Source organism: Argiope bruennichi, chromosome 1 (genome assembly GCF_947563725.1).
Source record: "Argiope bruennichi chromosome 1, qqArgBrue1.1, whole genome shotgun sequence".
Taxonomy (NCBI): domain Eukaryota; kingdom Metazoa; phylum Arthropoda; class Arachnida; order Araneae; family Araneidae; genus Argiope; species Argiope bruennichi.
In genome coordinates, this window is record NC_079151.1 from 73,354,190 (window position 1) to 73,370,755 (window position 16,566).

The 16,566-nt window shown below is 28.3% G+C and overlaps 1 protein-coding gene across 2 annotated transcripts; it reads left to right on the forward strand.

Annotated features, from left to right (window-relative positions):
* The first annotated feature begins 2,864 nt into the window (after nt 1–2,864).
* Nucleotides 2,865–15,992, forward strand: LOC129968670 (uncharacterized). Of its 2 annotated transcripts, XM_056082801.1 has the most exons (6): nt 2,865–2,933; nt 4,573–5,620; nt 7,922–8,158; nt 10,249–10,332; nt 14,711–14,867; nt 15,762–15,992. In XM_056082801.1, exons 2-6 carry the CDS (start codon nt 4,651–4,653, stop codon nt 15,829–15,831), a joined length of 1,518 nt encoding a protein of 505 aa, XP_055938776.1. In that variant the 5' UTR covers nt 2,865–2,933; nt 4,573–4,650; the 3' UTR covers nt 15,832–15,992. The 2 variants fall into 2 exon arrangements, with proteins under 2 accessions (XP_055938776.1, XP_055938786.1); XM_056082811.1 differs by lacking the exon at nt 15,762–15,992 and having other exon boundaries at nt 10,249–10,370; nt 14,711–14,819.
* Nucleotides 15,993–16,566: the final 574 nt, after the last annotated feature.

Here is a 16,566-nt window from a genome sequence, read left to right on the forward strand (position 1 = left end):
CCATATTCCACCAAGTGGTTCGATTTTGCCATTTTTTAAAATTTTATTTGAAAGGTCATTAAACCTGAATATGCCATCAAGGATCAGCTGCTCTCCACGATCCTCCACTTCTGAGGTTCATCGTAAAATAAAACTTTGAAATAGCCACTAGCTCAACAATTTTGGCCGATTTCTTATTCGCTACCGTCTGAACAAAACAGAACTATTCCAGTGATGGAAAAAAAGTGTAGCAATTTATTTTCGGCTAACTATTTTTATCTGTCTCTTCATTAAGATGTATTTCAAAATATGTAGCTTTCTGAAGCATAATTATGATTACAGATATATCTGTTTAGCGAACATTTATTTATGTATAAGCTACACAATTGTGCACTTATGTCTCTTCTTGTGACTTCTAGAATAAACATTCGAAGATATTACTTGCTATTTTTTATTACTTACTATTTACTTGCTATTTTTTAAATTAATCAAATTTCGAGTAGAATAGCATGGTCTCGAATTCTTTAAAAACGAACTGTAAAGAAGACGCATTTATGGATTATTAAGTATGTGGTTTGCTCTCATTTTTACATCCAAGCAATAAGATAATAATTAGAATTTATGTTGAATCTTTCTTCCAAATTGGTAGGCTCCATTTAACATCTTTTCTAATCAGTATTTTTAAAGACATATCCTGTAAATACCCATAATAAAATTTCAACTCCATTCAGATATTTGAGCAACTGATTGAAATTGTAGATAAATCTTTAAATTATCTACAATTCAATTCGTTTATTTATTACATCTTTGATATGAAATGAATTTTGTCGGATTTCTTAAAAAAAATGATAGCAGATTACTTTAGGGATATTAATGGACTTATAATTAAAGAACTCATGTCAGCAGTTAAATCATAACCCGAAACTGAAGGCCATAGATTTCCTAATTATCAAGTCTAATTCTAAATGAAATTTTTCAGAATTTTTCAACAACACGTTATTATTATATTATTTTAATTAATTATTATTTTATTATTATTTTAAATTACAAACTGTTTCACTGGAGACATTAAGTAATTTTATGTTTCAAATGACTAGATTATATTTTTCAAATGTTTAAAATATTTCAAACAGCTATTAGCTAACAAAGTTTGGAAAAGTATCTTGAATTTTCAAAAATATGTTCCGGCGGCCCTTTCAGTTATTGACAAAATTTAAGTAAGGGTTAAATGATGTTGATAAAATTATTGCGATGAAATCCATACCATTTTCAATTTTAAATTTACTAAGCCTTGTTCAATTTTACTCATAACTGAAATAACAATTCTTTTCCCGTTTCTTTTACCTCATATTTTCTTCAGTGACTTAATTCTAATTCGTATATTAGAACTTAAATTAGATTTATTTAATTAATTCTTAAACAAAATGCAATTAGTTTAATGTAGCTTCTTATTTATTCTGGTATTATTCTTTTTTTGTTATCATTAAATTATGTTAATGAAATTCAGAATTTATTTATATACTAACCGTCTCTTTACGAACAACTTATTGGCCATTTACATTGGTTAGATTTAAGTAATTAAATTTCATTTAAATCGTTTAGAATAAAATTTCACATTCATGATTCCATCAAAGTATCAGACATTAAAGCCGTGTTATTTTAATTATCTTACATATGTTCTGTTCAATGCATACACGAACTTTTCTAATGGCGTCCAATTCCATGATATGATATCGTTGTTAAAAACATAAATGTCCGGTTCATCTGTCTTCTAAATTTTGCTGTTTCGTAACTTCACTATTTTATTTGTCTTCTAAACTACGCGGTTATTAAATAGAATTCTTCTTCTTTAGCTTTCAACAAAGGAGAGAATCACAAGATTAGATCATTCGTGAAAAAATGAAAACGCTTTGAATTTTAGGGGAACATGGTAATCTATTGCTGAAAATTATCCAAAAAATATTTTAAAAAAAAAATTGCCAAAATTTAGAAACAATTTGCACTATCAATAACATTAACTATAATTTAATTGGCATCGTTAAAAAATCAATTTTTTAAAAATTTTGAAACGGTATAAATTTTATTTTTATGCTACAATATTTTCTGAAGGTTTTATGAAAAGGCACCAAAATACAACTTAATTTTTAATTTATTAAAATTATAATTAAAATTTTATTGAAAACTCTCCTAGACCCAAAGTATATATGTACCAAATTTGATAATTGTAAATCTGGTCCGTAAACATGCATACACCAACATACATGTACGCACATTTATCCTTGTTATTAGTAGAGATAGAGATTTAATCAATTTTACTTAATGGATTGCTTTTCAATTTTAAATAAGTTAGCTGATATATCTATATTATAATGTACTAAATAGTATTATTTGACCTGAGCATTCTAATACAAAGTCTGAGGTAATTTTAAAAAATATTTTTTGATTTTAAAATACATACTTTTAATAACACAAAAAAAGTTTAATAGATATCTGAAAATCATTTTTGTTTGACTGTCATTTTTCTCTTTTGCATTATAGAAGCCAAACGCCGAACTGTTTCATATTTCTACATAAAACGGCTGCGCAAAATGTAAGGTGTCAATGACTGATTAAATGACATAGATGTATTCCTAAAAGACACGCACCGTCACATTTCTTACGTGACTATGACATTGCCTGAATCACTCATTTACATTACTTTTCAGTTTTTTACTTGAAATGATAAAGCAATGCTTCTTTACTGAATGTTTGATCTGTGCAACTGTTGCGCATTCCAGCACCTTGAATCAACTTTACTTCCAAAGGCGAAAAGAAAATAAACACACACTTCCTCCCTCTCTCTTAGCGACAGCTATTAAATTTCGTCACGTGAGTCTCATTCGTTGCTTTGTTTTCGTTCAGTTACATTAAGTGACACACGATCCTGTCTCAGCTCCAGCTCTAGCACTTTGCAGGTAGTCGATATGATGTAAAAAACTGTTTTTTTAATGAGTACTCGATAATAGTATTTCTTTAGAATACATTTTTCAAACCTGTTTTCTTTCAGTTTCTTATGTAAAGTTTTCTATCAATTTAATTAATAATGATAAATGAATTATGATTAAATTAATAATGGTAAAATATTTGAGATATTCAAACACTTGGATATGGATACATAATTTTTAATTATAAATAATCCTTTCTAATTATAAAGAAGAGAAGAGCATATGTGTGTTGAATCTCAATAGTACAAGCAGCTTGACCTAAAGTTACCAAATTTAACGGCATATATATATTGGAGAGTGGAAATGTGCAACTCGGAGAGTTTGTTTTAATTTTCATTAGGTTTTTAATTATTTAAATTTTAAGAAAATGTTGTCACTTTTCTGCGATAATTCGCGAAAAAGTTATCGCGGAAAACTGCTACTGACTTCACTTTAAAATTTTTAAAAAAATGATTTTTTAAAAATAATATCAATTTAGTTGTCATGCGATTTTCCCTAAATTTTGGGCACTTCATAAAATATTTTTGTATGCTTTTTCAGCAAAAGATTACATTGTTGTCCTGAAATTCCAACTGTTTTCTTTGTTTCGTCAAATATTTAATCGCATGATTTTCTTCCGTTCTTGAAAATGTAAGTTAATGAATTCTGCTTATTATCTGCACAGTTTACATGAGAATTCAGGAAGCGAAATTATATAACTACAAAACACAACGTCCACTTGAAGCAAATCAGTCAGACATTTTAAATTCTTAATGACACTGTGTTGTAATGGGATTCGATTCCTTTGGAAAGGTTCATGTTCACAATAACTGCATGAAATGTAAAGTTATTAAAATAATTAAGTTTTAACGCCTAGCATATTTCTGATGATTGAAAATAATTTGTAGCAATAATCATTAACATCAAGTTAAGTATAAAAGATTTAATTGAAACTAAACACAATAATATTCCAGGCGATTTAAAATAAAATAAAAATATAATATACGTAGGATATTACTTTAAAATTACAAACTATAAGCGTAAAATAATTTTCTACAATAAAATGTTGTTGCTAATGTAATTTCACATGAAAGTCATTTGTTGCTTGAAAACTGGTTACAGTTTAGAGATAAATTATATAAAAATATGATAATTGCTGCTTCAAATAGTTTATTTAAAAAAATACATTGAATGAAAAAAAACATAAGGCACTGTAACTGAATTTAAACAATGATAATAGAATGTTTTAAACAATAGGGTTTTTTTTATTAAAAGATTATTTAAACAGAAAAATTATCGCTTTTTAATTTTTCTAATTCGGATTATTTAAAGAAAGAATTATAAATAAATGTAACATACGGAAAGAGCAGGAAAGTGATGGCTTTAAATGTAAACTTATCACATTATTAAACCCGTTTTATTAAAAGTTCATACAACAACAGAATGCCAGTGAAAGAAAAAAAGTCAAAAATTTGTTATATATATGCACTCAAACTTTCCCAGAAACTCTAATTTAATTGTATATCGTTATTATATATATATATATATCTTTCAATTTGTTGATCATATAAACTATTAAAAGTTAAATTATTGATTTTATATTATTTTCTAATTAGACGTTTCTTTTCAGTGGCCAATTGATTACAAAAATTTATGGTGAAGATAATTATATGAATTATTTCTTCAACTTAAGAAAACCGTCATTGCAATGTCTTCAGCATATTCAGAAAACGTCGCAAACTCATATTATTCATACCCTGGAAATTCTAATGAGACTTCTGTATCAGTACATCCCCAGAATAATGATGATATCAATGACTACAGTGAACCATTGACTAAAGGAATGAAATCCAATACAAAGTGTTTCAAAATAACTTTTGATGCCTTCAAGATGGAAATATTAACTTTTCTTATTTTGTTTTCAATTAACGTAATTCAAACTACATCAACATCCATGATTCTGGACAAAGTATGCTTAGTTCATTTCAATTATTCTGCCGAAATTTGCAATAATTTAAACAATAATACCGAAATAAAATCAGCAGTGGAGAAACTGGCTACCAACTATCATCTTGGATATTCTCTTATCAAAACCGTTCCGTCAGCTATACTATCAGGCTTCATCGGCCCATGGAGCGACCAATATGGTAGGAAAGCTCCAATGCTCATTGCTATCTTTGGAGTTACTATAGAGGCACTTGGATTAGCTACATGTTCTTATTTCATGCAATCAAGAGTGGAGTATTTCTTTATTCCGGCATTATTCTCAGGTTGTTTTGGAGGTGTTATCACCATATTGGCAGTAATCTACAGTTATGCATCGGATTTGACAGCAGAAGAGCGAAGGACTACGAAGTATGCTTTCTTAGAAATGGCGATAGGTTTAGGCGAACCTTTAGGGTCAGCATCTGGAGGATGGATTGCAAATTTTGTAGGATATCCACCAGTATTTCTGCTATCAGCAAGTGGATTCGTCATCAGTTTTATCTGGGTAGCATTTCTGTTACCCGAGACTAGAGGTCTCGGTAACGAAGACGATTCAAGATATAAAAAGCTGTTTACTTGCAAGGGAATAAAAGAAAGCTTCGAGACAACTACAAAGAAGAGACCTAATAAGGGCCGGAAGCAATTATTGTTGCTCATTTTATCCATGTGCATTGTTGTCACTACTGCTTATTGTAAGTATATTGTTCAATGATTTACAATTTAAATGAAGTGACTAATTTTTTGTGAAGTTGAATCAGGAATGCTCTAGAACAGGAATTGGCTTTAAACACTGTTACCCCCTTTTTAGAAACTGAATCTATAGCTCCAACTTCATCCTCACCATAATGAATTTTTTTTCAGTACGTTTTTCCGACAGATGTTTTTTAGTCTCAAAATAAATTTTGGGAGGAAAGTAGTGTTTTTATATGTAATAGATACAACATAAATGATAACGAATCTGCGCGAAATTATTGAGCTCATAATTTGATATCAACGTTTATAGCGAAAAAGAGTTTCTGACTATGGTGAGGTTTGAGATACTGCATAAAAACGTAACTTTAAATGAAGACATGGGTCGCTTGCTTACATATTGTGCTTTTTTCCACGTTCTGCTGCCGTGTGATTTAGAAAAAACTTTAATCCCACATCACATTTCTATTCCACATGCAATCAAAATGTTGTTGCTGCTCCTGAGAGCTAGAGTTCGGGTAAACAACACAGGACGTCAATTAAGGCAAAAGTTTGGAAAAAAAATATAGATTTTTAAATAAAGAAATAAAATAAAACATTTAATTATTTAAAGATATTTTAAAGAAAATGTCAGAGATGTGAAAAGTATTAATAACATAATTTACTGTTGCTCATATCATTCATTCATTCACATTCTTCATATATGAATAACGAAAGAAAGAGATAAATTTATAAAGCATAGAAGACAAATTTGTATAGAAGTTAATAGTCGAAATGAAATATTTGATTCTTTTTTTTAAATGCAGAACTATTAAGTTATAAAAACTGTTTTATTCGAGACAGTTTATTTAATTTCATTGAGAATCTGTGAAATCTAAATCTCAGACCATCTATCAGAAATTGGAGAAGTTTCAACTTATTCGTGACTTGGTCACTTCAGACATGCTTTGATTTTACAATTAACTAGCTTTAATTAGATATGCTCATTTTTTTAGTTAAAGCTAATTATTAAAGTTCATTTTGTTAGTTATAAGAATGACAAAACGCGTGGCTGAAAACACGAAATCTATTTTTTAAATAAGTTTTTTTATAATGAAATATTTCAATACTTAACTTAACCATTTTTTGTTTATACTTTTATCCTTCAATTTAGTTTTAATATTCTTTAGGATAACAGATTAATAACATTTCTTAGGTAAGCAATTTATATAGATAAAAACAAGTTGAAAGACCCATTGCTGTTTTTTTTTTATTTATTTTTTTTATTTTTTCGTATCTGGTGTAATGTGATGATGATTAGGTGTGTGCCGAATTGGAAATACGAAGTATATGAAAAGTTTTCTAATCGTCAAGAAATACGAATTCAAGATTTTATCGAATGAAATTTTAACTTCCTTGAGTTCCAAAAACATATTTTTCTCTTTATGTCTGTCTATTTGTTTATTTGCCTGTGTTCTCGAAAATTGCAAAACGCATTGAGCTAAACGGATGAAATTTGATTCATAGATTTAAGACCAAATTTGTAGATTTCTATCAAATTTTGAAAGAAATACATTTAGAGGAAATCTGTCTGTCTGACTGCTTGAGAACAAGTGAATTCATTAACCACAAAACATAAAGAGCTGAAGAGAACAATTTTGTTCATGTGTTTTGCATTTAAAATGTTGATTCATATCAAATTTGGAACCGAATTTGTCAGATGGTTGATCGTTTGTCGATCTGTACTTTCGAATGTGGTTAACGCAATGTTACACAAACATAATAACTTAAATAAATGAAATTTTGCATATGACCTTATGATCACAACTGTATTTCACGTCGAATTTTATTTTTAATCGGTTGGAAAAAAACTCTACCAAAATAAATATTCATGCGATAAATCAATGAAATTGTTAGATTCACTCCGTAGATATTTCGTAAATACAGGTCCCCAATGTCATGCATGGTATTCGGCGCTTTACCCAAGGTACACAATTTTACGCAAGAGGTGAGAGATAATCTTTTATTAAAGAGTAGCAAGAAAGTTTGGAGGAGACTACTCCTTCTAGTTTTTATTATATTTAATGTGTCAAACAATAAACCTGAAAAGATTATTGAATAGTTTCAAGAAAATGAAACCTTTTTTTAAGTTAAAATCAACAGAAATGACAATGCAGATGGACAAAAATATTAGTTTGTTAAAATATTTGAATAGTATTTGACAGTTTTTTAAAGGATGTGCGCTTAATGACGCAAAATAAAGTTTTATTGATAGATGCATAGGTAATTTAAATTATTAACAAACATTTAAATAATTATCACAGGTTCAGGCAGCATCAATTTCCTCTTCGTCCATCATCAGTATAACTGGGGACAAACGATCTACTCATACATTACGGCTATTTATTCCATTGTTGGTACGGTCACGTTAGCTGCTATGGTACCGACATTTAAATACTTTAAGCTAGGAGATCCTACTCTCGGACTCATTGGAACAACATCCATGATTATGAAGTTCATTTGCTTCGGATTGGCGTGGAATCCTATTCTTTTTCACTTTGGTAAGTTAAAGACTAATTTTGCCATTAGTTTAATTAATATTTGAGTAGCTTTTCTGAATATAAAAAATGATTAATGAAGTCACATGAAGTCAGGTGATTTATTTCATTATTGTCTATAAATAAAATCTTTATCTGAAAACAGATGATCTCATTTTTAACAATTTTACAATGTGTTATCAGACATATTATACGTATATAAACTTGGAAGATGAGACAGAAACATTAATTATAAATAATTTTCTATGCTTTTATGTTTCAATTAGTTTTCTCTTAAAAGCGTGTTAGTTGTGCATTACAAATTACAACTATTTTGAAATATGGAATGCAATACAATAATTTTCTCTGACAGAAAGGCTCTATTGCTAAAGATTTTTTTTATGAACTGAGACCAAGTTTATTTTGATTACATTGAAAGCAGAAATTCTCACTGTAGAGTAGATTTAGGAAAGGTCCAAGCGAATAATTAACTGGAATATGCGGAAATGACAAATTATGTAGAATTCGCCCTGCTTTGTTTCCACATGCTTTATCCATAAATGTAAATTCTAAAAAATGAGTTGTTGCCTTGATATTTAACTGTGACATAACTTGTATTTTAATCATATGTCAGCAGTTAGTCAGGGAGAGCAAAGGAACTAATTTTAAGTAGTGAGAATAGCATTCATCTATAATTTAAAATTCAATGATATAAGTACCAAAGCTAGTCCAAATGCTTTTAAATATTTCGGCAATTCAGTGTGGTTTTACGATATAATAACGTTTTTGACTTTTATTCACATAGCTTCGGACGTTGTTAAGTCTTCATCTGAATGTCATGAAGGAAAACATCATTTGGACTGTTAAGAACTTTATTCTACTTCATTGCTCAGTGGTGGAAGCCTGTTTATTACACACCGAATACACTTTATTGTATATTGAAGTATGAGCAGAGTGATGCAGAACACGGATCATTTAATTATTTTTTTTCTTTCTCATCATATTTAATTGTAAAAAGCTGCAGAAACATTTTGATCTTGTACCTGCTTGACAATTCCTGAAATTGGCTCCACGAACAATCTGTATCCCTCCATCACTACGCTATTGATTAAAACTAGCTTGCATTATTCAGGTGTCTTTTATTCTGAGTAAAAAAGGAATATTTACAATGATTTAAATATTCAGCTCATCTCTGGTCAGTCACAAGTCTTTTTTTTAAATAATCTTTAAGATTATAACGCGGTATATAATTAGGTGAATTTTAAATCTTTCTTTCTGTCATACAGTTGCAAATTTGAATAATTCATTTTATAAGATGCGATTCAAATGATTAGCTGTCCTCCATTTAGATAGTTTTAAAATTCCGTCAATATTCTTCTTTTTGTACATTTTCCACACAAAATTAATGTAATTAATTCCCCACATTTTCAAAAGTCTAGAATTTGGTTTTATTAATTTCTGTTGCAGATATCTCGAAACAAAAGAAAGCTATTTTACATTTACCTTTTTTTTGAATCAATAAAACATTATAAAATAAGTTGGTATTTTTTGTACTCTATTATTTTTATGTATTAAAAAGTTTTGGGTTCATATTGCGATTAACAGTATTTAGTTTCAATTTCTTGATTTCAAAATTTAATCAAGTAAAACATTTCTAATACAATAAAATAATTTTTTTCAATTTTTATCGTTTGTAAAATTTTGCATTTTTTTCCTTATTTCTTTTATTATATTTGTTTCAATAAAGAATTTTCAAAACAGCATTTAAAAAAATATGAATATATTCATATTTATATAAAAGCATTTAAAAATTAAATATTTTTTATTTAAATGAAGGACGTGCGATATTTCCCCTTAGAATAATACTTCTTAATATTTCTTAATTTTAATTCTTCTTAAATTTTTACATAATTTTTTACATAATTCTTCTTATTTTTTCAGTCTGACAACGGTGAATGTATTTAATCAATTAATAAAACAAAAACTTCTTAATTTTTTTTAGTTTTAAAGACATTGTTTAAAATAAATACTTTGATGAGAGAGAATTTTAATAATAATATAAGTATTTGTTAAAATGTCAAGAAAGTTATTACATACCTTTTCTTGTCTGATAGGTAATATTCTAGGTTGTGTGGGCCGCTGCTCTCTATTTGCAGCACGTTCCAGAATTTCAAAATTGGTCTCCAACGATGACTTGGGTAAGATGATTGTATGAACTGTTCATTCCCTGGTAAAGGTATAGTTTAATATATTTTCAAATATTATTAATATTTTTAAATCATACATTTTGATTCACAGCTCTGAGACATACCTCTAAGGATGGTAGAATACTGGACAAGTCCTTAAATACAATTTACTATCTTAGACACCTTCACATTCTCTTACATTGCAGAGTTGAAACACTCTATAATTTTTCGAAATATTTATTACTTCCTTTTCTATATTTTTTCACATTTTCTTATTGAGTAATTATTGATTTTATTGAATGAAATCAAAAAGTATTTTTAATTATAAAGCAAGGCTGAAATAGGATCACCTGAGCAGTTAATAGTATAATTTTGTGTACTAAATATTGCAATTTTTAATAATAGAGAAATAATTTTAATATAAAAGCAGTAAAAGTTTTTTGTAATTAATTTATTTGTAAAATATTGTGATTAGCGGTTTAAGAAATACATTTTAAAATAGAGAATAATTTTGTGAGCTGTCCAATTAAATCACTGATCTCTCAGTATAGACCACTCATTTCTTTCGGTATTGTTAAAGTAAAAGCATTTTTGATTCTCAAATTCAAAAGAGTACAGACACTATAAACTCAGGTTTTGACATTTTACAAATTATTTCATATTTTCTGCTTCTTTTGTTTCCTCACATCACATAAATGACCTTAATCTGAGCTTTCATTCTATATAGAAAATATTTGATGTCTTTAATACCACTTTATTGGTCTTTTGTATAGTTTAGCTTGCCCTTCTTCCATTTTTTGGAGGGCTAATAATGATTAAAACTTCTTCCATGACTTCTTTCTGGACTAATCCTTTAGTTAAAGATAATAAATAGTCCAATTGATTTAACAATTCAGTCTAGACAACTGCTCATGGTCCAGTCTGAGCAATATTATTAATTTTTATTTATTTATATATAATTAATTTAATAATATTTTAAAACTATTTTAACTAATTTTTTTCTAAGTAACTGTAACAAAACACGATTTATCTCTGCGGAACTAATAATATTACTTATCTTAAAACAACCTAGAGATTATTTCTATTTTGTTAAAATGTTTAAACCGATGATAATTAAAACGACGTAGATCCTCTACTGCTGTCAGGTAGTCCGTTCTCTGAAAAATGATTTTAAAAATCAAATTTTAACTTATTTCAATGTAAGACACCTCTTATAGATTAAATATTTAATATCATTGAAGTTAAATCTACTGGTCCAAATTAAATAACTGCCCAAATTCATCACTTCTTCTCCGTAAAAGTAATTTAATTTCGGCGTTCTTGTTGTTCTTGGAATCCTCATCAAATATTGGTGACATATAATGCCTCTGGGAATCAATTAAGATGCAGGTCGGAATATTACATCTATACTTATAATAAAGCTCAATGTGTGTGTGTGTGTTGGCGCTCTACAGGCCAGGTCATTTGACATACAGCTACCAAATTTGGTACATGTATATCTTAGAGGTCGGGAATGTGCACCTGGGGTTCCTTTTTTCGAATTTTTAATTAGAATTTTAATTATTAATTAAAAACTAACTTTCCCGCCAAAAAAATCTTCCCTTTTCCACACTGCCAACTTTTCCGCCAAAAAAATCTTCCATTTTCCCCAACGCCAAATGAGAAAGGCTTTAGCTTTTTTTTCTCCCAACAGTAATGAGGCTAGGGTTAAAAATTTTCGGCGGATTATTACAATCGATTCTGTTTATTTTCTTAATGTTTGATGCATTTAAAATTAAACATTGTTAATGAATCGGACTTTCAGATTCATTCTGAAGTACTTTTGAATTAAAATAAAACAGAATAAAGGAAATTAAAAATTTCTAATCGGCATAGCGTTACCCCAACTGGCGTAGAAAAAAATCACGTATTTGAGTTACGTAACTGGCGAAGAAAATTCACGCATGCGCATTCTGTTCTGATTGTTGCCATGACAACCGTTATCAATGGATGATTTAAATTATTTTTGGGTTAGTTGCATGCTTTTGTAAGTAAATTGTATTTATGTTAGTTATATATTTTTTTGTATATACTTATAGTTTAAGTACATCGTTTTTTAATTAGTTTTTTTAAAACCTGTTTTGAACCGTTTATTTTAAACGATTCGTTTTATTTTCTTAGTGTTTGATGCATTTAAATTTAAACAATGTTAATGAATCGATCTACTCATAATAAATCTAAGAAAATTTTGTTGACAAACTCTTGAGATATTACATAAATTAAAAAAGATATTCTTTAGTGCCCATAAAGTTTAAACGCTCAGTGACTCTGTTATCAGTAATCATATTATTAAAAAAAAATGCTTTGTTTCAGTAAAAAATATTATTATATTAATTGCAGATTAATCATTTACACTTTAATTTAAAATATAAATTCTACGAGAGGTAACAGAAAATTATTGAGATACATATTACTTTATGACTGAAGGCCTTTATAATATTATGAGTGAATTATATGACTACCAAAATTTGAAGTTTTAAAATATTTTGATGAAGAATCTATTAAAGTTGGAATTGCATAAAATATTTAATGGTACGACCTGAGTTTAATCCCCTGCGTGGCGAAATTTTTAAAAATCGCCAACAACGGTCTTGCGAAATGTTGAAAAGCAAAAGAGCAGATATTCAATTATAGTGCATAATAAAGATTGCCAGCTTTGGCGCGTTATCGCAGAAGGGGATTAAACTCCGGTTCAACCTATTTAATTATTAAAATTTAAATGAACATTAAGATTGGCGAACCGGCTGGTCGCCAAAGGCGGCTAGTAATTATATAAAAATGCGGACTGAAAATTGAACAAACAGCTTAGTTATAGGATCAAACTTCCTTCTTTTCTTTTTATTTTATTCTTTTTATTATTTCTTTCCTTAAAGCGTAACATTTAAATGTTTATTTATTTATCTCAATTGATATGAATTACTGTAGTAGCCCAAAAGAATACTTCCTCTCTGTTCTAGGCATTCAGGAAAAATTAAATAGCCGAGTCACCGTAACATATAACTATGGCCATTATGGCCGATGTATAATAACTCTTATTGGGATTAGCACATGCGCCAAGCCTCTCACACAAAGGTATAAACCGTCATCAGCAATGAGCTTAGGGAAAAATATCACTGCACCATACCCATGAAGGAAGTGAGAATCAACTATTATGCTGGGAGTTTCTCATCCTCATATATGAGGTCTCCCTCAACTTGCAGGATCGATTTTCACAAAAAAAATCATTATACTCTAAAGGAAAAATCAAGCATATTTTTATTTTAATTTAGAGTGTCTGAAATCATTACTCTTAACTGACATTGGAGCAGATTATATAAAACATAAAACTTGGCTATTATATTCCGCCAAAATGCAGAAACTTTTGAAATATGAAAATGATTGTATAACTTTTGACAAATGGAAGTTAAAAGATAATATACTAAATAATTTTTGTAATACTTTTCGTTTAGATAGGCCTTAATGGTTTTATTAGCTGTTGTGATAAGAAAATTATTTTTATTTTATACTTGGTATTGCTCAAGCTGAAAATGGTTTTATGTCTTTTACGAATAAAAATTAATTATTTAAATAATTGTCTAAAGTCGTCGACATGGTCGATATTTGCAAGTAAAATTTAAAATGCTTATAAAAATAGCTTATAACAAAAAAGGTTACAATTATCGCTTATCAAATCAGTTGAGATTGGTTATGTAGTATAAATACCATAAACAAAAAAAAAATCTTTAAAATGGCAGGTGACTGAGTGAAAAGCGGACGCAAGAAACATAATAGTAATTTAACATAATTTAAAAACAAAATATTAATTTTCAATGTTAAAAGTTTTATATAAATTAAAAATAATTTTGCATAAAATAAAGACGAAACAAGACAAAAAATAAACACGACTTGGCATTTAATATTTTATATGAAAATTGAACTGAGAATATCAGTTGCAACAAGCAATTTTTAGAAAAGGTCAAAATCTATTTTCTTCTTAATTTATTAAAAGTTTTCAAAATAAATTTTAATCTAACAAAAACAGTAATTTGTACTCAAATAAAAAAAAATGTCTTAAATTGTATAAAATACTTTCATTCATTAATAATGATAATAATAAAGATAAAATATTCTATTTTTATATCGCAATATAATTTTTAATTAATGAAAAAATTATTTCATTAAAATGAAATAATAAGCACGAATTCTTCTCTAAAAGTGTTCGTTTCTTATTAAAGGAGAAAAAAATTGCCCTTTTATTCAATCATTTGGTTTTCTATATCTTGCAAATTATTTATAAATTTCCTTTTATTTATGTAGCTTTAAAGATATCTTTATAATGGTAATTTTAAAAATCTTCGCCCTACTTTTACAGGCAAGGTTTTTTCTTTCATGGCAACTTTCGAAACTTTGTTTCCTCTTTTGATGGTCATTCTCATCTCTGAGATTTTTAATTCATTCCTGGATACATATGCTGCGATGCCATACCTCATACTAGCTCTCTGTCTGCTGTTACCACTTGCAGTTTTCATGTGAGTATCGGAGGATTTTACAATAGATAGGTTGTAAATTCGGACGTGATATATATTAAATAAGTCAAAAGTCAAACACTTACTCATTTATGTAGTATGGAAACTGGGACAGGGAGCTGCTGGCTCAGGTGTAGTCCCATTAAATTTCAAAATTATAAAAGCTATTCTACAATAATCTTCTTGTAATGTCAAGGGGGTAATTACTATGAGGATTTTAAAAGGTTTAAACTGAAATAATTCCGGTTTACAAACAAATATGAAGAGCACATTTTACATATTTTCTCCTGGATATATTTTTTATAGAACTTAAGGGATGAAAACAGAGTGATAAAAGGACAGAAGAAAAAAAGAGAAGATTTATTTACATTTTCTTCAATTCTCAAGATAAATCGCGAAGGAAAAAACAAAAAATAAGTCTGTGCATCAATGCATAATGTTTTAACGTATGTTAAACAAGAACTCAAATCAAGGACTGTTTCGGAATTGAAACAATTAAGAAAAAAATTGCGTTAGGTTCTGTTGGAAACGCAATTTGTTTTCGAATTTCTCTATTCCCATTCAACAAAAATCTTTCATGTATGGATTGCCATAAAGGTCTCCCATATTATTTTCTTTTAAACAAACCTACTAATAAAATATTTGTCTCAAATATTTCTAAAACAATATTTTTATTTCTGAAGTTGTGAAAATATTGATGACGGATTTTTGCTATTATTTTATATACTGGAGCATTAACAAAAATCCAATATTTTTTTATACAATAGCATTTTTGACGGTAATACTACAAGCAATTTTAAGTCTTTTTTATTGATAAGTACCATGTTTTGTTGCAATATTAAAGGATTTTACAAACCGATAAAAATATTTATTGATAAGATTCTGTTTATTTTTCAGTTGGATAATTCGTTTGTCAGCCAAGGATTCTACATATAAATATATCGAAGAGGAAGGAACGGATGCTTGAGTATGGAGCTATTAAATGGTACAACTTCAGTTATCCGGAATCCAGCTATCCAGACTAACGTGATAAAAAAGAAAGGAAGGAAGGAAGAAATCTCCAAATAAAATCTTCTGGGGTAAAAACGTGTAAAAATCGCGAATCATCTGACTTAGGGAATATTTGAAGCAGTGATATTTTAACACAGTATGTAAATATGCAAAATGTAAATAAAATTATTTTTGAAATCAATAAATTAATCTTCTGTAATCAAATTACATTTTTTTCTGAAAACCGATTTTTTTTTTCTAATTCCTCACGTAATTACATAATCGCTTATCTGGATCGTGTCTGGTATTAAATAATCCGGAGACCAGTAAATTATTTTATAATATTGGAGGATAAGCCATTTTTATAAAAAATATCTCATATTTATTCTGTTATTATTTTGTAAAATTTATTGCACGAAACATTTGCTCAATGCATTTTAAAGATGCGTTCCTTTTCTGATTTTTCAACTATTTGAAATTTTCTAAAAAATGATGAGAATGCAATAAAAATAAATTTAAAACAGTTTTGAGAAACAAGAAACGTAAAGTTTTCAAACTTTTCTTGGGATAGATTCTAATTAATCATCTCAAAATGTCATTGCATTAAGTGGACGAGTCGTTTATTTTAAGAAACAGCTTGATAGAATACTCGAAAGTAACTTGTATGGCTCACAATTAGAAGGCATTGCAGGCAGAGACAAGCAATAATAAT

Excerpts from the sequence above, each read along its gene's own strand:
- LOC129968670 (XM_056082801.1), top strand. The coding sequence starts at position 4,651 with ATGTCTTCAGCATATTCAGAAAACGTCGCAAACTCATATTATTCATAC. Across the intron at positions 5,621-7,921 it reads TGTTGTCACTACTGCTTATT|GTTCAGGCAGCATCAATTTC; the intron begins GTAAGTATATTG and ends TAATTATCACAG. Across the intron at positions 8,159-10,248 it reads TCCTATTCTTTTTCACTTTG|GTAATATTCTAGGTTGTGTG; the intron begins GTAAGTTAAAGA and ends CTTGTCTGATAG.